At 51.7% G+C, this 21,808-nt stretch overlaps 7 protein-coding genes across 7 annotated transcripts; 5 read left to right on the top strand and 2 right to left on the bottom strand.

The window, feature by feature from the left end:
• Positions 1 to 26: 26 nt before the first annotated feature.
• ALTATR162_LOCUS7502 (uncharacterized protein) lies at positions 27 to 2,376 on the top strand (the record flags this gene model as incomplete). Its single annotated transcript, XM_043315130.1, has 3 exons — positions 27 to 932; positions 998 to 1,368; positions 1,419 to 2,376. 3 exons carry the CDS (start codon positions 27 to 29, stop codon positions 2,374 to 2,376), a joined length of 2,235 nt encoding a protein of 744 aa, XP_043171065.1.
• A 1,173-nt stretch (positions 2,377 to 3,549) lies between these two features.
• Positions 3,550 to 8,160, top strand: ALTATR162_LOCUS7501 (uncharacterized protein; the record flags this gene model as incomplete). The annotated part of the gene is made up of 7 exons (XM_043315129.1): positions 3,550 to 3,693; positions 3,975 to 4,829; positions 4,921 to 5,749; positions 5,800 to 5,867; positions 6,596 to 6,697; positions 7,091 to 8,070; positions 8,121 to 8,160. 7 exons carry the CDS (start codon positions 3,550 to 3,552, stop codon positions 8,158 to 8,160), a joined length of 3,018 nt encoding a protein of 1,005 aa, XP_043171064.1.
• Positions 8,161 to 8,863: 703 nt separating this feature from the next.
• ALTATR162_LOCUS7500 (uncharacterized protein) lies at positions 8,864 to 10,096 on the bottom strand (the record flags this gene model as incomplete). Its single annotated transcript, XM_043315128.1, has 2 exons — positions 8,864 to 9,885; positions 9,940 to 10,096. 2 exons carry the CDS (start codon positions 10,094 to 10,096, stop codon positions 8,864 to 8,866), a joined length of 1,179 nt encoding a protein of 392 aa, XP_043171063.1.
• A 123-nt stretch (positions 10,097 to 10,219) lies between these two features.
• ALTATR162_LOCUS7499 (uncharacterized protein) lies at positions 10,220 to 10,616 on the bottom strand (the record flags this gene model as incomplete). The annotated part of the gene is made up of 4 exons (XM_043315127.1): positions 10,220 to 10,265; positions 10,317 to 10,371; positions 10,424 to 10,453; positions 10,508 to 10,616. 4 exons carry the CDS (start codon positions 10,614 to 10,616, stop codon positions 10,220 to 10,222), a joined length of 240 nt encoding a protein of 79 aa, XP_043171062.1.
• A 298-nt stretch (positions 10,617 to 10,914) lies between these two features.
• On the top strand, positions 10,915 to 12,393 carry ALTATR162_LOCUS7498 (uncharacterized protein; the record flags this gene model as incomplete). The annotated part of the gene is made up of 3 exons (XM_043315126.1): positions 10,915 to 11,423; positions 11,480 to 12,305; positions 12,364 to 12,393. 3 exons carry the CDS (start codon positions 10,915 to 10,917, stop codon positions 12,391 to 12,393), a joined length of 1,365 nt encoding a protein of 454 aa, XP_043171061.1.
• Positions 12,394 to 15,362: 2,969 nt separating this feature from the next.
• On the top strand, positions 15,363 to 17,360 carry ALTATR162_LOCUS7497 (uncharacterized protein; the record flags this gene model as incomplete). The annotated part of the gene is made up of 2 exons (XM_043315125.1): positions 15,363 to 15,763; positions 15,818 to 17,360. The coding sequence occupies 2 exons, from the start codon at positions 15,363 to 15,365 to the stop codon at positions 17,358 to 17,360; spliced, it is 1,944 nt and encodes a 647-aa protein (XP_043171060.1).
• A 1,712-nt stretch (positions 17,361 to 19,072) lies between these two features.
• On the top strand, positions 19,073 to 21,307 carry ALTATR162_LOCUS7496 (uncharacterized protein; the record flags this gene model as incomplete). Its single annotated transcript, XM_043315124.1, has 5 exons — positions 19,073 to 19,143; positions 19,190 to 19,598; positions 19,646 to 19,748; positions 19,802 to 20,370; positions 20,426 to 21,307. 5 exons carry the CDS (start codon positions 19,073 to 19,075, stop codon positions 21,305 to 21,307), a joined length of 2,034 nt encoding a protein of 677 aa, XP_043171059.1.
• Between the last annotated feature and the right edge of the window lie 501 nt (positions 21,308 to 21,808).

Here is a 21,808-nt window from a genome sequence, read left to right as displayed (position 1 = left end):
ATTCATACTGTCGTTCATCCTTCATTATGTCGTTTCTCGAGCGTCAAACGACGCGAATCACCGGTACCGAACATGACGCCCGCCGGCGCAGCGTCCTCAATCCCTCGTCTTCGAATAAGGTGCCCAATGCGAAGAAACCACGCACGCGACCTCCGGTGTCGATACGCGATCATCTCCCATACCCGAACTCGACCCTCTCCCCCGCTTCAGGGCCATACTCTATAGGGAGTATGGAGATAGAAGTCCCCGTCGAGGACCCCCGACCAATCTCAAACATAAAACGCAAGGGCCGGCACCTTCTGCAATTGGAGACTGTTTTATTCACACTATACTACCCTGCTTCATTTGGAAGTGGAAACGGAAACGCTCCAGGTGGGGAGAAGAAATGGAGTCGAGAGACATGGCTTCCAAGACCACGCATGGAAACGGCGAAGGGTTATGCGCGTTTTGCTGGCATACCGGGCTCCATAAGCATTGGGATCTTTGGCGCGACCACCATGCTCACGAAGTTGCGTGGTTATAGGAACGCACCTCCTGCGACTCATTGGCCTCCGGAAGACAACATGAAGAAGAACGGTTATAAAATTAAGAACCAACAGGGCAATCCGCCCGAGGGCATGAGTAGGGAACCAACCTTCCCTCTGCTGATGTTCAGTCATGGTCTTGGGGGCTCTAGAACTGCATATAGCAGCCTATGTTCTGAATTCGCGAGCTATGGCTTCGTCGTTTGCGCGGTGGAGCATAGGGATGGGAGTGGACCCCGGACCTTCATCAATCACAAGAAGCGAGGGAAGCGGAGGAAGGATCCCCAGGGAGGAGGCAAGGCGAACCATAGTGATTGCGATGGGGATGAAGAGGATGATGAAGACTTCGAGAAGTTTCGGCACTTGGACCACACTGAAGAGGAGATTGCGCAAGGCTATCACCATGTCGTACGTCTCCCTTGGGTTCTCTGTGGTATGCGGGTGTACGGGACGTAAAGGGCTGATAATCACAGGACTATATCTTTCCTAAAGACAACCCGATGGACACCGCACCGAATAACGAGCACGGCGTCGACGGTGAACTCCGAAGTGCGCAGATTGAGATGCGTCTCTGCGAGCTCGAGGAAGCCTACCGTGTGCTCAAGACCATATGTGCCGGTGACGGAGAAGAGATCGCACGGCAGAATCTACGAGGCGAAGGTTACGTTGGCGGCTCTTCTAGAGGCCTAGGTGGCATCGATTGGGCGCAATGGAAAAATCGCTTTCACATAGATAAGATGACAATGGCTGGGCACAGTTTCGGAGCAGCAACTGTAGTAGAAGTGCTCAGACATACAGAACGGTTCACTAACGTGCAAGCTGGAATCATCTACGATATCTGGGGGCGAGTACACCTCTATCTCCCTCGTTAAATCAGAACTAATACATTCGCAGTGCGCCTGTAAAGCCACCAGTGGATGACCCGAAGCACCGAATACACCTCCCACTGCTGGGAATCGCCAGCGAAGCGTTCATGTACTGGCAGAAGAACTGGGACGCATCCATGTCTCTAATGAAAGAGGCCAGCGAACATGGCGCCCCGGCGTACCTCCTGACCGTCCGGGGCTCTATACACATCAACCAAAGCGACTTTTCGATCTTGTATAAGCATGTTTCATCGTTGTTCATGAAGGCGACTGTTCATCCTCAGAGAGCTATTGACCTCAACGTCAGTACAAGTCTCGAGTTTCTTCGGTTAGTAACGCCGGATTCTGGAGGTGGAAAGTCTATCATCAGTCGATGTATGACAGATGAGAAGATATTGGAAACACCTCTCACAGAAGACATACCCAACGACCACCGACCTGACGACCAATGGATAGCCGCTCGTCTACGAGTAGACAATGAGTTCAGAAAAAGATTGGCTGCTGGCCTGCAAAGGAAGTTTAGGCGGAATTTCCAGGGCGGCATGGGCACTGGATACACTACTTCAGACGAAATGTGGTGCTTCTACAAGCCTTCTGATAAAAATCTGCAAACATGGATCAACGCAGAAGACAGGGGAGAGAAGCGCATAGACGAAGACCGCGCTACCGCATCAACTGAGGAGATTCAGAATAGTGACCATGCAGCTACCCATGCGCTTAAATCTACCTCGCCCACCCAGGGCGATGCCAAGACGAACGAAAGCACACTACCAAACAACGACGGTGAGAACGCGAAGGATGACCCCAGCCAGCAAACAGAACATGGGGTTCGGGACAGATATGATGATGCTGAGAAGGACACTCTGGGGAAGTGTGGCGAAACGGAGGCATTGACCGCTGCAGACCAGGGTGAAGATACACTGTCAAGTAATTGGTTGGGTGTGCTTCCCAAGCTTAGAAACGGACCGCGTCAGGCGTCAGCGTAGTTGCAGCGTTAGATTATGTGATCATGTTCAAGCTTTAAACGTATCTCACAAGGCGCTCGAATCGGTGGATTTAGATGCACATAAGTAGCAGCCGTGGTATAGTCATGTGAAGGCTTTTGGGTTGGGTATGCACAGTAGCACGGAATTAATGTCGCCATCTAGATCTTCTGGGGTCCGTATTGCTCGTACAGCCTGGACGGAAGGACATCAGTATCTCCAAGAATGTCGACTACAATAAGGTCAAGCTTCCACAAGACTTCTACGCATGCAATTGAAGCGTGTTGGCGTTATCTAGGTTTCGCAAAACTAGGCTCGTCATCACGAATCTGACAATGAAGCGCATGATGAACTAACCTGTGGATCGATTGCCAGATGACGGGATTGTCTTGGCAACACGTGACTAGCCTTGGTGCTCGGCAACTACCGAAGCGGAAATTTATCGTTCAGTAATCATTTTGCAAATCACCCCGACCTGCACTATAGTAACAAGACACACCGCGAAACAATTGGCCACACCCATCTACCAAGATCTGACAACCTCGGTCTCAACACATCTCGTCATTAACGATATCCAAGAACAGCTTGCAAATCGCAGATCTGTACGCAGGAATAGCAACGTAGATGGTACCACCGTCTCAGTGAAGCCACACGGCGGCCATGAACCCCCAGTGACACGGTCGTGCAATCGTCCGCATCTTTCGTCCTACAGGAACTAGCCGCAGCTTGTGCGGAGACGCGCATTAGCCTTGTGTAACAGCGGACCCTTGATCGATCTCGAACCTTATGAGTTGTAGCGGCCGTACGCTGAGTCGGGCGCCGGACAGTCTTTTGCTTTTCCATGCAGGCTGGCTTGCGTCACGTTGGATTAGTTCTGGACACCATACGGCCCAGCGACCGCTGTTTTACATATGCACAACGTCTTCCCGCTATTTTTATGCGAACCGCGATTACTTTATTGAGAGTCTGTACAAAGGATTTCTGTTATCTTACAGGTAAACGAGAGCGGTGTTTCAAGAGTCGGATCGGAGTGATAGCAACCCGCTGATTCCGACTCCACTTCGTTCTACGTTCCTTAGCAAGTTTCGCTACTGGTTCCACCGAACCCCTTCGGGAACATACCTCCGGCGTCCTTACTTTGTTCGTTCTGCAGTATCAGAAGCGAATACCAAAACTATGACGAGCTCAGAATCGGAAGAACAACCACAGACATCGCGAAAGCGCTCGCGCAGGAGTAATAGTGGCGATGATGGTGGTGCTGGTGGAAAGAAGGCTAGGGGACGGCCCCGGGTAGATACGCAGGATGCCACAGCCGCAGATGTGAGTGGAGACGTCGTGTCTTTTCTTTTCTCTTCACCCTGATTCGTGGTTGCTCAATCTTGCAGCGGGATGGAAAGTGGGAGATGTGCACCTGCTCTGATTGAAGAGGCTGTGAGGCAGGTGTCGTTCTTCAAGCTCGACCCGCATCGAAATCCATCTTCAGCGCCCCCTATGAACGATCCCATTCTGCCCACAATGCCCATCTCATCACTATCTAGCATGACCCCTCTCGCGACTCAATGTCTCATACTACGCGTCGACGGTACTGACGGATATGGCAGAGACGAAGAACTCAAATCCGTCTTGCTCAGCGAGCTTATCGCCAACGGAAAGAGACAACGATCTCATCGCTAAAGAATCAAAGCTCACAGCTTCACTCAATTATCGAGCAGATGAACAAGACTTTTCTAAAGTTGAATGAGTCAACCGTAAAGTCAGGTCTGTTGCAACTGAATCCGACTTTGGCTCAGGAGTTCAAGCTAGTGACGGAGACATTCGCGAATTTGGTCAAGACGGCCAGCGAGGGTCAATACGAGGGAGACGAAGATGTAGAACAAGGGGATCAAGGAGTTGAACGCAATGGCGCACAGAGACCAGCCGAGCCAGATACCGAAGCTCAACACGTTGGATGGGGCTATTCCACAGTCCCGAAATCGGATGTTCAGAAGCGCCCGCAACAACAATTATCAACACCGGACAGCTACCTCGCGCATATCAGTGCTGCTTATGGCAACGTAGACACTAGCCGGAACGACCTAGTGTCATGTCGTGTGTTCCCAACTGGTGCTGTTTTCGATCAATCGAGCCGGTCTTCACAACGTACAGTAGATCCACCGTCTTCGCATACTTCATCGCAACCGGCACAGCTCCCCTTTGGTCTTGTAGACCTACTCGGCCAACAGCAAACACCCTTCGCACCGTCAAATCCGCATATCTACTCCGTCCGTATACCCACGCCTGAAGCTATCCCACCAATAAATAGGCTTCCAACCCCACCTTCAACGAAAGCCCCGACGAAAACACTCCGACCGGTGACAACGTACAGTTTTGAAGAAACAACGTTTGCCAGGCGATTGTCCAGGGCAGCACTTGAGACGGGATTCCATCTACTCAGTCGCGCCAATGATCGTCCTACGGTACGTACCCAAATAGCCGATGTACGAATTGCCTTTCTGGCTTCACTATCCTATTCCCATTGATTGACGGAAGACTAACCATTGTAGTTAGGCGATACAGCGCGTCTTCAAGCTCTCTCTACCCCACCAAACTCTCGATCAAATACGGAGCCGCTTCCGGACTATTATGTCCCGTACTATTGAGGAAGATTTGGACTGGTGGGACTCGCCCTTCATCCATGTCGGCGGTGCAGGAACTCACTATCCACGACGGGATGCTGCGGGCAACTTAACATCGGTCAAAAATGGATGGCACGTGCGGCAAATTGGACCACCAGAAAAGAGAGTGCATATAATAGTGAATGCAGAAGACGGCAGGAGTGAGGAATTGGGCGACATGGATCTGAGTGAATTTGAGGGAGAGTGGTTCGATAGCCATGATGTGCAGGGGTACTTGGAGGATAAATACGCGTGCAAGCTCAACCCGAGGAGCTCGTTTGCGGAGTGTATCATCGACGAAGAGGACGAAGGGGTGTCCGAAGTCCACACCAGTGCGCTACGACCACGTGCAAGCATACCAACGGAGCTGCCTCGTCTCGACCAGAGCTCTGCCAACCCATCGACAGCCTCGTCAACCACTTCGACAAATCGACCTAGTCAGTCTTACAACATCGCAAGCGATGGAGCCTTCGGCTTAGACATGTCCTTCGGTCACGCTGGCGACTTTCCCAAGCTCGTCAATCACGATATCTCGTTCGATCAAACACTGGGATTAGATCTCGCCCCAGGATACAATTATGATTTCTCGCATTCCGATGTCTTTCATGCGGGCGACATGGATTTGAGCATGAACATTATGAACGACGTAGCGGCAGTTTTGCCAGGGATGAGGCATGGGCGGAGGAAGACTGCCTGGGTTGACGTTTCGAGACTCATCGATGGTGAGTGAAGACAATCACGAGAGACTAACGGTTGGCTAACAAATTGACAGAAATTATTGCACGTGGCGTTTGTCTTGGGCGATCGGCGGGATACAGGCGCAAAGATGTGGATTTAGCGGTGCGGAAGGCTTTGGTGCACGAGCATTGAGCTGATCGCTACAAGTACGGTGTGTGAATGTACCGAGATACCCAGGTACTTACCAGAAGAGGTAGCAGGAGTTTTGCTTTTGAATGCAATTTCTGCAGGCGACACGAGAAACTTTTGATGATTTGACGAAATTTGTTTCAATAGAATTGTCAACTTGCATGCATATTGCGCATGACCAGTTACTGTACTATGAGTATACCAGAACGTTCCATCACGTTGCTTCAAAGGCATTGTTCAGCTGGCTATGATCAGTGTCACGTGAAACGCTAGCGTAGCGTTGGGCGCTAAGGATTCGGCGCCCTCAATGATTGCCGGGACGCCGCTCACTATCACTCATACATCCACGACCACGAAAGCTGAGGGCACCCGAACACGTCGTACAAAGCCTCCCGTCTGGGCTAGCGATATCTGTAGAAGTTCTTTGACAGCGCAGAAGCTTCCTCAAGCGCGCGCACCCATTTGCAGCCTCAAGCGCTGACGTCGCCTGCCTGGCTTGCCTGCCTATTCCTCAAAGCCTCTGCACGCGAGCAACCATCGCAAGCCTTTGTGCAGCCTTCACAGAGCCCATATCGTATACTAGATAGCTGAGACCATACCAAGCAGTCGCATCATGTCGAACTCGGTCGTGGTTAGTATCCCCAGGGCGCGCATGCGAGCGGTGGAAGGGTAAAGGCAGGCTTGCTAACAGCGACAATCAGGGCGGCGTCTACCAGACGATTATCGAGAAGGTAATCCAGACGTCGCAGAATGACTTTGAGGAGTCTGGCGTCGACCACAGTACCCTCGACGAGATGAAGCAGGTATGTTGCAACCTGGCCTCTGCATCTCAGCCGTCGCGCCTTTCTTTCCTTTGTCGCAGCACCACTGCGGTCCCTTCACCACACCGCTTGTTGTATTTCTCACTTTCCTTGTCGAACATTCTCTCGCATCATTTTCGCTGGCTGCAGCGATCGCGTAATGGTCGCCTGGCCTGGGATGTTGGGCGGCTGAAGGCGGGGCGGAGTTGCCGGTCGGTCTGGCAGCTTCGGGGGCGTCTCAGTATTTGGGTCACCTTCTTATAGCCCCTGCACAGCTCCCCCACCCGCCAAGACCAACGCATCACTTCCCAACAGGGTATAGCCCGTCATGTGACGGCTGCTCTTATATCATGTTTCACTGCACAGCCATGCTGAGCATATACTGATCATTACTAGGGTTGGCAAGAGAGGCTATCTGCTCTCAAAATCGCTCACTTCCCTTGGGATCCTGCTCCTGAACCTGTTCGTCAACCGCCGACGGTGCCGTCCAACGTCAAGGTCGACAATGATATGCCTCCTGTCTCCGGACCTCAGGAAGGTCTTAACTACCCGAATGTGCCCGTGAAGGCAGAGGGAGGATACCAGCCACCAGTTGCTAACTATCCTCCAGCCCAGACTGCAAACAATGGTTACGGGGGCAGCTATGATCAGAACACACAGTTAGCGAATCAGCGCGCGGCTGCTCTAGTCCAGCAACGCATTCAGCAACAGGGCCATGTTCAGCAGCAGAACTTCCCCAACCTTGCTCAACAAGGACATCTACCCCAGATGCCAATGCAAAACCAGCAGCAGCGAATGATGGCGCCGCAGCAACAGCATCAGCGCCCACCGCAACAGCAACAACAACCGCAACAGCAACAGCAGCAAATGCCGCAACAGCGTCCCCCACCGCAAAACCATATGTACACCTCCCAGACTGACGGTTCAGGTGATGCTATGGCCGATTGGGAGGCCTTGAAGGCTGCACGCGCCGCGGATGCAGTAGAGCGCATGGCAGCGGATGACTTCATGCGTGCCCGTGTTGATGCCATGGCTATGCGCCAAGACAGTGGACTCATGGTGCCGCTCGACTCGATGCCGAAGGGCAAGAAGCGAAAGGCTGCCATGCGTGTGTTACAGACCGAAGACGCAGAAGCATCGTCGAGCGCACCGGGCCCTGCTCGCTTCGATGGCGACGATGATGTCAAGCCTGAAGAGGATCCGGATGACGCGATCAACTCTGACCTTGATGATTCCGAGGATGAGCTCGGTGATGGCGACAATAGTGATGATGAGATGGTCGACTATATGCTCTGTACCTATGATAAGGTTCAGCGCGTCAAGAACAAGTGGAAGTGCACCCTTAAGGACGGTATCCTGACCACAAACAAGAAGGAGTAAGTTTCGTGCTGAGACATCGGAAGAAAGCTTGCTAACGAAACGAAAGATACCTATTCCACAAGGCAAATGGTGAATTCGAATGGTAGAGCATTCGCAAACCATTGCTAATGCCCGTGGTAGCTGAACTCGAGTTCTAAGTCGCTCCGTGAAGCGCACGAACACCACTCGATCGAGACACGAGTCTAATACGACTGTAACATAGGATCCGCTCACCTCGTTCCCTCGTTTACGACGACCATAGCGACTCGGTACGAACATGGATAGTGGGCATCAAATTGGATACCAAAGCCTAGCACTACCTAGGGCAAACGCAAAAAGAAGAAAGAAAGTAAGATATCCCACAATGCATTACATGAAACTATGGCTTGGACGATTGGGCGTCCGTAGTATTCCGGGTTCCCGTTAGTTAAATTGAATTTTCAGTCGAGGCAAGACTGGGGGTCTGACTGGCTTCACATGACAAAGCACAGGCGTATCGGCCCCATCACGTTCCACATTTCCTTTCAAGTAGAGTTTTCCTAGTCCAGTAAGAGAAGCAAGCCTTTGAGTTTGGGGGTCATATCGATGATAATACTTTAGCACTTTCATGTCTAGGTGACTGCTCTCTGCGTCAGTCAAAAGAAGGATATCAGCAGAACTATTTACACAAGGCATTGTATGATTGTAGAATTTTTTTTTTGGCTCTGTCTCGGTCTGGAACAGAGTATCAAACCGAACGAATAAACAAAGTCGGCACATGCTGAACACAAATCCACTGTTACTGCCGTGCTGCCCCTCGTATTTGAACTGCTATAGCATGTCCTCATCTCCACGTTCCCCATCACTCCCAGTGCCGTTATGCATAATAGTCTCGTCAACATCACCACCTTCGGCCTCTTCATCGTCCTCCTCCACAAGCGGGACGAATCGAAAGTCGACGAAACTAACTTTATCACCTGCAGCCCCTCCAGTCCCAGCCTGAGAACTCGATGCGCTACCACCCTCAACCTCAATCATGAACTGCAGACTCAACACGCCTTGGGTATCTGCTCGTATACTGACTTTGGTCGCAACGTTCATGGCGCGGGCAGCTTTCTGTATCAAGCTGAACTTGTAGGATGAACGTAGTACGGCCTGGGGGTCGCTCAGCTGGAAGGTTTCGAGCAAATTGGTGGGCTGTTGGTCTGATGCCTCGCTATTCGTATTGAGATTCGTGGATGCAGGAGTGCGGTAAGCGGAGGGCTGGGGCTGGTTGTTGAACTCGACGCGCGCGGAGCCTAGAGTACCTGATGATGAGAGGGCGAAGAAGGGTTTGCCGCGTATGGTTTTGGCGTACATGGTGAGCTTTTCTGGACTTGTGGATGATAGTTCTTGTATTGCGTCGTATAACCAGCTGCCCCGCATAATGACTTTGAGTGCAAGGGCCTGGCGGTCAAAGGGTATTTCGTCCGTGTACCCAGGCTCGTACGTCGTGAGGTCGCATTGCGTGCGTATGCTTGCCTCGGTCAGTGTCACCGCTAGTGGAGCACCGGGGCCATGGTAGCTTATCCGGCAAAGATTGTTCATGCCACCCAGTATGTTGTTTCCTGTAAAGGCTGTGCTGGTCGGGTAAGGAGCGTCGCGCGCCCATGGTGGCTTGGATGTCGAGGGGTCGGTGAGGCCGAAGATCTGAAGGGTCTCGAGGAGAGCGGGAAGCGAGATCTGAAATGCTGGGGTGGTAGTAGATTGTGGATCGGAATCGTCGTCACTGTCGGAGTGTTGGGAGTTCTGTAGTGGGGCGGGCGCATTGAAGGTGTAGGTTGTGAAGAGAGACTTGTCGAGGAAGGCAGATGCTGTAGTCGCGTTAGTCTAGAGATGGGCGAGAAGACGATTGCGCATAGATGTACCTTCCATGACACTTGCCTCGTCAACAGCGAGCTTGACGCCAATGTCGCTGATCTGGACATGAGCCTTGTTGGAGAAGGCGATGCAGCGAAGGAGCAGGTAGAGCTGTCGTGCAGAGCTTGACACTGCCGTGAGGATTGGGGGCTCATCTTGGTCCATGGTGCTATGTTATGAGTGTATGGGATACGGGGTATTGCGCAGGTAGATTCGTCTTGAACTTTTTATTGGTATTCCTTAGATTGTACACACTATGCCCCTAACGCCGGACGGAGAAGTAGGAAACTAGACGTAGACGCCGACTGCGCAGATCATGTAGACAGCGCCGAAGCTGTTTTGCAGTCAGTGGTCGCGCGTCCTGTATGTTTTCGAGGCCACGTACCCAAAGGCTAATGAAGCCGGAACACCGAGAACGGGGAGGTTGACGAGGGATCGGTCTATATGCGTATGAGTACAAGTGGGCTGAAGTAAGGTGAATGTGTCGCGTACTCATGCCGAAGAAAGTGGTCAGAACGAGGGCTGCGCATCATTAGTATAGCTCCACCAAGCACCATAGCAGAGCTTCCAACATACATATGGCTAGCAGCACGAAGCCGACTGTGAATTGCGTGTTCTTTCCAATGGCAGGACTGAAGGGCGAAGACGCAGCAGTCTCCCAGACATCTAGAAGTGGGCTTGACATGTTTATGAGCGTGCAATTGGAGTGGATCTTGTGTCTCTCTCGTGAAGCTGCTTTGGTGGCCTTTCGTGTTCACTGAACGGTGATCGGCCATGATTGGTGTGGGGCCGTTAGCGCGGGAGGCGCACCTTCCCCGACATTCAGTCAACACCACGCGCAAGGCCGAGAGAAGGCGCGACTGCACACCAGAAGGCGCCCTACACCGCAACATGGCGGGCGCAACCGATGAAAGTAAGTGCGCGCATCTTCTTCAGCTTCATGTTTGCCCACGGCCCTGCGTCGTCGTCGCCACAAACCTCACATGTCTCCCCGCAACAACATCCCGCAGTTGCGCGACGTGTTGGGCTATCCCACCTCTCCCCCAACTTCACCGCTCCTCAAACCTCCCCCCGTACCTCCTCTGCACCCACGTGAATCTTCCCCAGACATACCCCTCGGCGAACTGCAAGCTAACCGGTATCCGCCTGAAGCCAAGCGCAAAGCGACGACCGACCCTCCCAACGGCTCTCCGAAGCGCATAAAGCAGGACCCCTCGACACCCTCTGCTGCCGACGATGCCCCCGCGCCCCCCGCGAAACGCATAGTACCATTCCCGGAGAAACCTGCTGTCATAGAAGAGCGCAATGGGGAGATTGAATTCAGAGTGGTCAACAACGATGGGGAGAGGGAGAGCACCATCATCTTGACGGGCTTGAAGTGCATTTTCCAGAAACAGTTGCCTAAAATGCCAAAGGACTATATTGCGCGCCTCGTCTACGATAGAACACATTTGAGCATAGCAATTGTGAAGCATCCTCTAGAGGTTGTAGGGTATGCAGGGCCATTCGTCCCATTTACCGTCAGACACTGACAGTATCATTGTATAGTGGCATTACATACCGCCCCTTCGACAAAGGCCAATTCGCCGAAATCGTCTTCTGCGCCATCTCGTCGGACCAACAGGTCAAGGGCTATGGTGCCCATCTCATGTCGCATCTCAAAGACTACGTCAAAGCCACCTCGCAGGTCATGCACTTCTTAACCTACGCCGATAACTATGCTATTGGCTATTTTAAGAAGCAAGGATTTACCAAGGAGATCACTTTGGAGAAGTCAAGATGGATGGGTTACATTAAAGATTACGAGGGCGGCACTATCATGCAGTGTAGCATGGTTCCCAAGATACGGTACTTGGAAAGCGGTAGGATGCTTTTGAAGCAGAAGGAGTGCGCCAACGCGAAGATCAGGGCTGTGAGCAAGAGCTACGAAGTCCATGCGCCGCCAGCACAATGGGCAAAGGGGGAGCTCAAAGCCATCGACCCTCTGACCATACCTGCAATCAAGAACTCAGGTTGGTCACCTGTCATGGACGAACTCGCTCGTGCACCCCGCCACGGACCAAACTACAACGCTCTCCTCCATCTCCTCAACGACATGCAGAACAACAGCAACGCCTGGCCTTTTCAACAGCCTGTCAACAAGGACGAGGTGCTCGACTACTACGATGTCATCAAAGAACCCATGGACCTCGCCACCATGGAAGAGAAACATGAGAAGGATCTTTATCCTACTCCCGAGGACTTCATCAGAGATGCTAAGCTCATCTTTGATAACTGCCGAAAATACAACAACGAAAGCACGCCATATGCCAAAGCCGCAAATAGGTTGGAGCGATATATGTGGCAGCGGATACGTGATATTCCAGAGTGGTCGGTAAGTAATCAACACGCATGCTCAGTCTAGCAACGAACCATAGCTAACAAATCATCAGCATCTAGAAGGCGAGTTAACAGGAAAGTAGTAGGTTCGGTTGTCCGACTACTCTGGTTTTTCGCTGTGAGATGGGCATTGTGATAGCTTGAATCCTTCCATCAATAGTCTTGTTGTCTTTAGCGGCATTGGGAACGGTGTATGGTGTATGGTATGTCGTACTGATGAACGGGAGGTTCGGTGGGCTCGTTATACCCTTTTTCGTAAATCTTTGAATCAAACGTTCATATCAATTTTACCAACACACACGTTGAGACGGACCATCGTAGCATGTGTCAAGAGCATCTAGTTCAATGGTCACAAATAGTGGAAGAGTGACATTCTTAAAACGCAAAGGCAGGCAAACGAATGTTGCCTCTCCTACCACTAATCAAATAAAGGACAACTATGTCTCTACCACGTTGTCATACCTGTTTTATCAATGATCATGCTCTGTCACAGAGAATAGTAGTGCTATGCAAGGACTTTGAGACGAGGTGCAACACCACACAACAATCACAAAACGTGTGCTTGCATCTTTGCCTTTGTGTATTGTTTCCATATCACGAGATGACATGGTGTTGCACAAAGTACGCATCCATGAAGTCAAGTACGCAAGGCCAGGCACATTGGACTAGGAATGTAGGACCAGATTCTGTGCGCAACCAAGACGAAGCGGTAGGTAGCCTAGGGCTAGGCTTGTGCGTTACAGTGCCACGATGCCAAAATGTCGTATCCCGCAACCTTATTGTGGCATGTGTAGTGTACTTGGTGTGTTCTCTTGACGAGTTCTAAACGAGACTTTGTGGTTTGGCGATGTGGTATAGTGACGGCTACGACAGAGAAGCGAGCGACAAGCTTTGTTGACAGCGGACGAGGCAGTGCAGTGCGCAGATACTAGTTCCATAAGATGTTTGAGACGATGTGCAGTGTACACAGAGGATACGGGTGCTGTGCTCGTTGGAACCGATGGCGCGGGAGGAGGTTTTCTGGAAAGATGCCCTGATCACGGCTAGGGAGAAGCGTAATCTGACAGGCTGATAGTTTTATAACTCTAGAGCACAGATTAGTTACTTAGGCAAAAAGCAGGGAGTTTTGCCGCTCGGTTAGCAAGATAATTATAGTGTTGTGCACCGGATTTAGTGATACACCTTCCTGCCATTTCGAGGGGAATGCCTTAGACCTGGATGATGTGAACTTGGGCATCGTTACAACCTGTCCTTCGCAAACACCGCCGATCATCGGATCGTAATCTCGTTGTGACCTGCCAACACTGCTCGATAAGTCCTTCAGAATAGCGTGTTTGAATAGGCTCGTATATGCTTGATGTGGTTTACGTGCGAACACGTCCCTGACCCTTGCCGCACCTTCAAGAAGTGGGGACCATGTCCCGGACACTGATAGGAGCTGTCCGAGATGACGGACAGTCCGAATGCCAAAAAGTAAGTTGATCCGGTTTGCGAAAACAAATCGCATCGATTATGATCCTACGAGTCTGAAGTTGACCGACGGTAGGATTGAGGCTCCGCGGCTGGGTGTGCCGCTTAGTTGTTTGTATTCCGCGATTGTGATTGTAGCGGACGCCACGTGAGGTATGATTATGTACTGTAAATTGTAACCGGTCGCTTCGCGTCGGGTGAGATGGTAAGCCTGACAGCAAGTTGTGCCGAGGACACGCCCTAGTATTTTCCCTGACACATCAAGTTGAAGCTATGAGAAGTAACATTTCTCCGTCCCTGAGCATCTGTTGGGTGGAAGTTATGGAGAGTTGGTTTTGCAGCTCAGTTGGAGGTGATGCCAGCCCACACAATGGGCTACCGCATGGGGTTGGGCCCGCTGCGGGGGAGGGTCGAGGCTAAGAGGGCAAGGCCACTTACGCATCTTGGATGTCATTCATTACAGTACAGTGCGTCTGAAACCATGTCAAGATCGCTCCGTCAGCCAAGAGAGCGGCTATCCAAAGTGTATACACAGGCGAAGTCCGCAACATGATCCGGCGCAAACATCTCGATGCGTGTCCTCGTGATAAGAACCCCAGCTCTCATCACCTGCAGGATACCTCACAAGCGCGCTCGATGGTCGAGCGTGTCTAGCGCGGACCTGGTTATCGGAATGATGATGATAGCGCTGGCCGAGACCCGTTGGAAAGATAAACTTGAGCAACACCAGTCCAACACGCGCTGATTGAGGCGCACCGCCGTGTCTTACCACGGCGTTCGCGCGTGCTCCAGTGATAGGGGTGGGTCTGAGGGTCTCGTTGCGTCAGACGCTGTCCTTTGGTCTGATCTGCATTCTGGGGGGTCCACAGCACACCCACAAGACAGTACAGGAGGAAATTGACCATGGTTCGCAGATGGACTCAAGTGTGTTTCGGCCCCTGTTGTGATTGCTGCTAGATCCCGGTAATTGCTTCTGCACATGTCCCAAGACGGCGGAAACGTAGACCTCGGGGAAGACGATGGAGGTCGGGTTGTGAGGACAGAGGTGCTGCTTCGAGAACGCCACGCGAAGCCAAAAAGAGAGCCTCAACCGAGGAGGGGCGCATATTCGCCGCCGCTTATCACAGACTAGGTGGGTAGTCCAGCACGTTCATCTCCGTGATTGGCCCCAGCGCAGACTATCAATGCTGGGGAAAGATAAGAACCTGGTCGGGGTTGCAGCAGCGCGGCAGGCCGGCCGGTACTGGGAGAGGTTGACACGAGAGACAGGACCACGGGCAGCGAGTAAGCGAGCACCAACATGGGACGGTAGATATTCCAGAAAGCGGAGACGACCGGGAGCCAATGGAGCCCTGTACTACTGTGCTCTGGCCAGCGCAAAAGAGGAAGTTGCCAAGTGACCGTCTGGAGCCCGTTCAACTGTTTGTCTGGGCCAGCGACGGTGCGATCCCTCCACTTTGGTGGTAGCGCGAGCCACGGTGCGAAAATATAATTCCCGTGAGGGCCGACTCCAAGGTGAGAGCCAACAGTTCCTCATCGTTCAACCTCCATCCAGGAATTGCCCTCGTGCCTTTTAGTCGCCATGGCCGATATTCGCGACCAACACAACGGCTCCCCAATGCCTGGTGTCGCCCGCAACGACGACCCGGCACTAGACATTGCTCGCGAGCACGACCACCCACACGTGCACCACAGCGCGCGTGCGGCCCATCCTGACAACATTGTCTACACCACGGGAACCACGGACGAGAAGACCAGCAAGTTGTTCCAGCCCAGCGCTCTTGACAGCCATCTCCACCAGCGCCATTCTGCAGGTGACATTGAGAAGGCGGGTGGTTATGACTATGAAGTCGAGAAAGCTACCCGCAGCTCGTCTGATCCCGAGATGGAGGCAGAGAAGAAGCTGTGGTACACTTCCTTCTCTGCTTTCTACAGGGCCTTCAGATTGCCTATCCACGTTTTTATTGGAGCGCTCTTCACCGGGTAAGGCGCATCTTCATGTCCATTGTCTCGAGTGTTCCGGGCTGACAGTATCAGATGGTGGATTGCCAGTGTAGTCGTGCACCGCCATGACAAGAATTGGATCATTCCGTTCCTGTTCTGGTTGGCCATTATGATCCGCCTCATTACTCTGCACATTCCCATCACCATTGTCACCAAGCCTATGCACTGGGTCTGGGCCAACACTGGAACGAGATTTGCAAACCTCATCCCGGAGAAGATGCGGATTCCTTCCGCTGCTGCCCTCACTATCGCTGTCATCATTGTCGGATCCTTCGCCAGTAAGGAGAGCGAGGACAACACACGCGCCAACCGTGCCGTCTCGCTCTTCGGTCTCTTAGTCTTCATCTTCGGCTTCTGGGCCACTTCTCGCAACCGCAGCAAGATTGTATGGCATACCGTTATTGTTGGTATGCTGATGCAGTTCGTCATCGCACTGTTTGTCCTCCGTACCAAGGCCGGATACGACATCTTCAACTTCATCTCCGAGCTCGCCCGTCTGCTCTTGGGATTCGCCAGGGATGGTGTCGCCTTCTTAACAACCCCAGAGATCTCTCAGAACACATACTTCATGTTCAGTGTTATCCCTGCCATCATCTTCTTCGTCTCCTTCGTCCAGCTCTTGTACTACTGGGGCATCCTCCAGTGGTTCATTGGCAAATTCGCCGTCTTCTTCTTCTGGGCCATGCGAGTATCTGGTGCCGAGGCTGTCGTCGCTTCTGCGTCTCCTTTCATCGGTCAGGGTGAATCCGCCATGTTGATCAAGCCTTTCGTCCCCCACCTTACCATGGCGGAGATGCATCAAGTCATGTGCTCTGGATTCGCTACCATCGCCGGTAGTGTTTTGGTCGCCTACATTGGTATGGGTCTTAATCCGCAAGCCTTGATCTCATCTTGCGTCATGAGCATTCCCGCGTCGCTCGCCTTCAGTAAGCTGCGATACCCGGAGACCGAGGAGACTCTTACCGCCGGTCGTGTTGTTGTACCCGACGACGATGAGCACAAGGCCGCTAACGCCCTCCATGCATTCGCCAACGGTGCCTGGCTCGGTCTGAAGATCGCCGGTATGATCGTCTCTACCCTTTTGTGTATTATTGCCCTTCTCAACTTGGTGGATGGTCTCCTCACCTGGTGGGGGCGCTACATCAACCTCGACGGCGACTACGACTTGACGCTCGAGTTGATCCTTGGTTACCTTTTGTACCCAGTCGCCTTCCTTCTCGGTGTATCGCGCCAAGGCAACGATCTGCTCCTTGTGGCTCGTCTCATTGGTATCAAGGTCATTACCAACGAGTTTGTTGCATTCCAATCGCTCGTCGACCCAGACCCCAAGTCTCCTTACCACGACCTTAGCCCACGTTCTCGCCTCATTGCTACCTACGCCCTCTGCGGTTTCGGTAACATCGGTTCTCTGGGTACCCAAATCGGTGTGCTCAGTCAAATCAGTCCTGGTCGCAGTGGTGATGTCTCGCGCCTCGCTCTGTCGGCTCTCATTACAGGTGTCTTCTCCACCTTGTCGAGTGCTACAGTCGCAGGTCTCGTTGTCCTCGACGGGTCCAATTTCAGCTCAGGCTCGTAGGTTTCGAGTTGGAACTGTATGAATTGTTGCAATGTTGAGGAGTCGCTGTTTGGTGGTCCTAAAATGTTATGTTAGTTAGTTGTTCGGTGTACAAGATACCCACCTAGTAGTACATGGATCCTGTTGAGGAATGAATACTCTCACTTCAAACATCATCTCCCAAAGTATTCGAGTGCTATGTGTTTGTAACCAGGGGATGTGGACACAATATGGCTTGCATTCTCCGCCCTTTGGCAAAATCCTCCCTTGGCATCGCCCTTTTACACACGACATGTTGCCTCGATTCGGTTAGCGTCGTCTCCAAAAGTAGTAATCCCCCCAACGCGGACAACATTGCAATCTCGCTTGCAAATCATGCCAGCCTGTACGAATTGGTGAAAATGGCTTGTCGGTGACCTTGAAGAAAAAAGCATACATTCTCCATCTCGTATGTATAAGTGTTGCTGGTGCGACATGGCACCCATTCATGTTGACGAGTGCATGCTAACGAGCGCGACTGCCATTACCAGGTTGATGGTTTTAGTGCCTTGCTTGCTCTCTCTCTATGAGCCTGCATGACAGACATTGGATTTATTCGAAAGCATAATTGGGCGATGAAGTAAAGTGCGGTCAACGGTGCTAGTGTTTGCGCTGCTTTGCCAAACTTGAGCTAGCTTTGGCGATGGAGAGGCCCTGCCACTGCCCTCAATCGACGTGCTTGTAGTCCTCTCAACGTTCAAACTCAGTATTCCGTGCGTTTTTTTTCTCCACCTAGCACACGATACATACGCAAGGTCGATGAAAAGTATACTGAATAGTAGATCTCGATACACGATGCAGCAGCGACCTGCCAACGGTGGCGTTGCTTTGCGTGTCCCCGGCCAAATTTAAAACGCTATCAGATACGATACCAACGCGATCTGGCATCTGGGGATGCCAATCCCACCAAAAAGATAAGAACTGGTTGACATCCAATAACCGGTCACAAATGGCAGTTAAGCGAAACCGCTAAGATAGCCGTTGGAAGCTTGACAGACAGTAACAACTGCTTTCTCCGCCCTCCAACATCTCCTGCATCTTGTCATCGAGATTCTAGGGCTTGGCCTCTGGCTTGTCGTAGGTCATGGCTGCGATACTGCGAGTAAGTCCAGATTTGCTTCCCTTGATGGCATGCCTCTCTTGACGTCCGCGCTCTGGCTATCGTGAGCAGGTGCCCAACCCGAAGAACTGCGAAATTGTACGACCTTGCGATTGGCCCCAGCTCGTGCTGAGTAAAAAGTGTCACACAAGAAATTGCATCTTATCTTTATCGTTCCGCCGCGTTATCGGGCCATACCGGGGTCTGAAGATCGTTTCCACTCAAGACATGCGCCCTGCTATTGCTCAACCCCACGAAAGCCACACGAACCATGCACAACGTTGAATTTGACGGCCGTGATCGCTGTCACCATTAGTTGTTATCCGCCAATATGCATGCTAGCCCTATGCCTGACTATGCTTACCTTATGTGGCCGGCAGATGAACGGTAATGTTCTAACTTTATCTTGGTTGAAGCCCTCATCTAGACGTGTGGTGCCGTCGGCTTCTGATTGAAGCTTTCTGCATTGACTTCCAAGCGGAGCTAGGCAGTGAGCTTAAATACATCTAAGCTTCTCGTACTTCTTGTAGTGTAGCACTTTCTACTTGCTAACTGTTGTTCCCACCACCTTGGGCATCTTGTGAGCTCGCCCAGTATGAGTACATCTCCGCCGCTGAGCCAGGGCTTTGGCTATGGTATTGTCATCGGTTTAGGTTTTGCCTTCTCGTAGGTCTTACCTCTCATCGCAAAAGACCTCTTCTAACCATCATAGCTTTGGTATGATCTTGACGACCTTCGTCTTGAAGAGATACAATTATGAGCTCCAGACTTCGGAAATGTTCTCAACCGCTGGCCGTACAGTCAAATCAGGACTCGTAGCCTCAGCTGTAGTATCATCTTGGACCTGGGCGGCCACACTTCTCCAATCCAGCGCTGTCGCCTATCGATATGGTGTATCTGGACCTTTCTGGTACGCCTCCGGAGCGACTGTCCAGATCATTCTGTTCGCTACCATTGCTATTGAGCTGAAGCGAAGAGCCCCCAACGCACATACGTTTCTTGAGGTTATCAGGGCTCGCTATGGCGCCGTAACCCATATCGTTTTTATGGTCTTCGGCCTCTTTACCAACATCCTTGTTACTTCCATGTTGTTGACGGGAGGCTCTGCTGTGGTAACATCGGTACGTGGATCTACGATTGTGATACCATATCATACTAACATGCGAAGCTCACTGGCATGCACACTGCTGCTGCATGTTTCCTATTACCTGTTGGTGTGGTGCTCTACACCATGTTTGGAGGTATCAAGGCCACCTTCTTGACTGACTATGGTACGTCGTCCTTACCTCTACTTCTAGGAGAGAGCCGCTGATTTCAATCACAGCACACACTGTAGTCATTCTGATCATCCTCCTAATGTTCGCTTTCACCGCATATGCGACCAACGAGAATCTGGGAAGCCCTGGCAAAGTATTCGACCTATTGGTACAAGCTGCATCAGATCACCCAGTTGAAGGAAATGCCGGTGGTTCTTACCTGACCATGCGCTCGAAAGAAGGTGCAATCTTCTTTGTGATCAATATCGTTGGTAACTTCGGTACCGTGTTCTGCGACAACGGTTACTACAACAAAGCCATTGCTGCCAGCCCTGTTGATGCGCTTCCCGGATACATCATGGGTGGTCTGTCATGGTTCGCAATTCCTTGGCTAGCTGCCACCACAATGGGTCTCAGTGCCATCGCCCTGGAGAACAACCCTGTTTTTCCAGGCTATCCCAATCGCATGGCTGATGCTGATGTGACAGCCGGACTTGTATTGCCCACCGCCGCTGTTGCATTGATGGGATCAGGAGGAGCGGCAGCAGTGTTACTTCTCGTCTTTATGGCAGTCACCTCGGCAATGTCCGCAGAACTAATTGCTGTGTCCTCTATCTTTACATATGATTTCTACCAGGTAAGCATATATTCCTTTTTACAATGGAGAGAAATACAAGACTAACACTCCCTAGACTTACATGAATCCCAAAGCTACTGGAAAGCAACTCATCTACATGTCACACACCATGGTCGTAGGCTTCGCCGTCGCAATGGCAGCCTGGAGCACCGGACTCTACTACATTGGCATCAGCATGGGCTACCTATATCTTCTCATGGGCGTGATAATCTCGTCCGCTGTCCTCCCCGCCACCCTCACACTAATGTGGTCAAAGATGAACTGGGTAGCAGCAACCTTTACTCCACCCCTCGGTTTCGCGTGCTCCCTAATCGCCTGGCTCGTCACCGCCCAAAAGGAAAGCGGCGAACTAACGGTTCTCACAACCGGCGCCAATAACCCCATGTTAGCAGGCAACGTCGTCGCTCTCCTATCGCCCATCATCTTCATACCCGTGTTCACGTACGGGTTTGGCCCCCAGAACTACGACTGGCAAAGCATGAAGGCCATCCGCCGAGGCGACGACCACGATCTCGCTCTCGCTGCCAACGTCGATATAGAATGCATACCCGGCGAACAACGGCGCGCCATCGAGGCCGACGAGGAGGAACAGGCCAAACTACTCAAAGCATCGCGCATCGCGCGCTGGCTAACGCTCTTCATGGCAATCTCTTTCCTCATACTCTGGCCTATGCCCATGTACGGATCTTCGTACATCTTCAGCAAGAAGTTCTTCACAGGCTGGGTTGTAGTGGGGATTCTGTGGATGTTTTGTTCGTGTTTTGCGGTGGGGTTGTATCCGCTTTGGGAGGGGAGGAAGACTAGTGTTAGGACTTTCAAGTCCATGTGGGCGGACGTTACTGGTAGGAAGAAGCCAGGGAAGGGGCCGCAGATTGTGGAAGGTCAAGGGTCAGATACACCACCTGAGACGATGGAGGAGAAGATGGTGAAGGAGTAAGAACTGGTTGGAAGACATGAATGCAGCATTGCCGCTCTCAGAGTTTTGATATGTATCGTAAGACATTTTTCGTACACTGTAAGTTATGATACGATTATGTTACAATGAGCGTGGTGCGGCTTCAAGTGTCTGTTTCAGCAACGTCACCATATGCAAAAGTCTTCAAGCTCTTCAAATGTGGTAATGTTTTCATTTTATCCAAGATCAAACGCCTGCCCATATTCCCAGATGTAACACCTCCCAAGCGCAACGAAGCGCGGCGATTAAGCCATGACAAAAAACTCCCTCGAAGGACAATACACCGAGTCCGTCTTTTCCCAATGTTCGTAAATATCATGAAACTTCGTGTCCATAGGACGCTCGAAAGCCAGTTTATATGATTCAACGCCTTGCAATGCTTCCGAGACGCCTCGCTTGCTGAATGTGGACAAGAAAGCCATGATGAGACCCAGTTGTACGCTTGACAGATAGTATGAGGGTAGATGTGGAGAAGCCTTTCCG

The sequence above is a fragment of the Alternaria atra genome (genome assembly GCF_907166805.1).
Source record: "Alternaria atra isolate CS162 genome assembly, contig: 28, whole genome shotgun sequence".
Taxonomy (NCBI): domain Eukaryota; kingdom Fungi; phylum Ascomycota; class Dothideomycetes; order Pleosporales; family Pleosporaceae; genus Alternaria; species Alternaria atra.
Note: the sequence above shows the minus strand (reverse complement) of the source record. Positions and strands in the feature narration are given on the sequence as shown.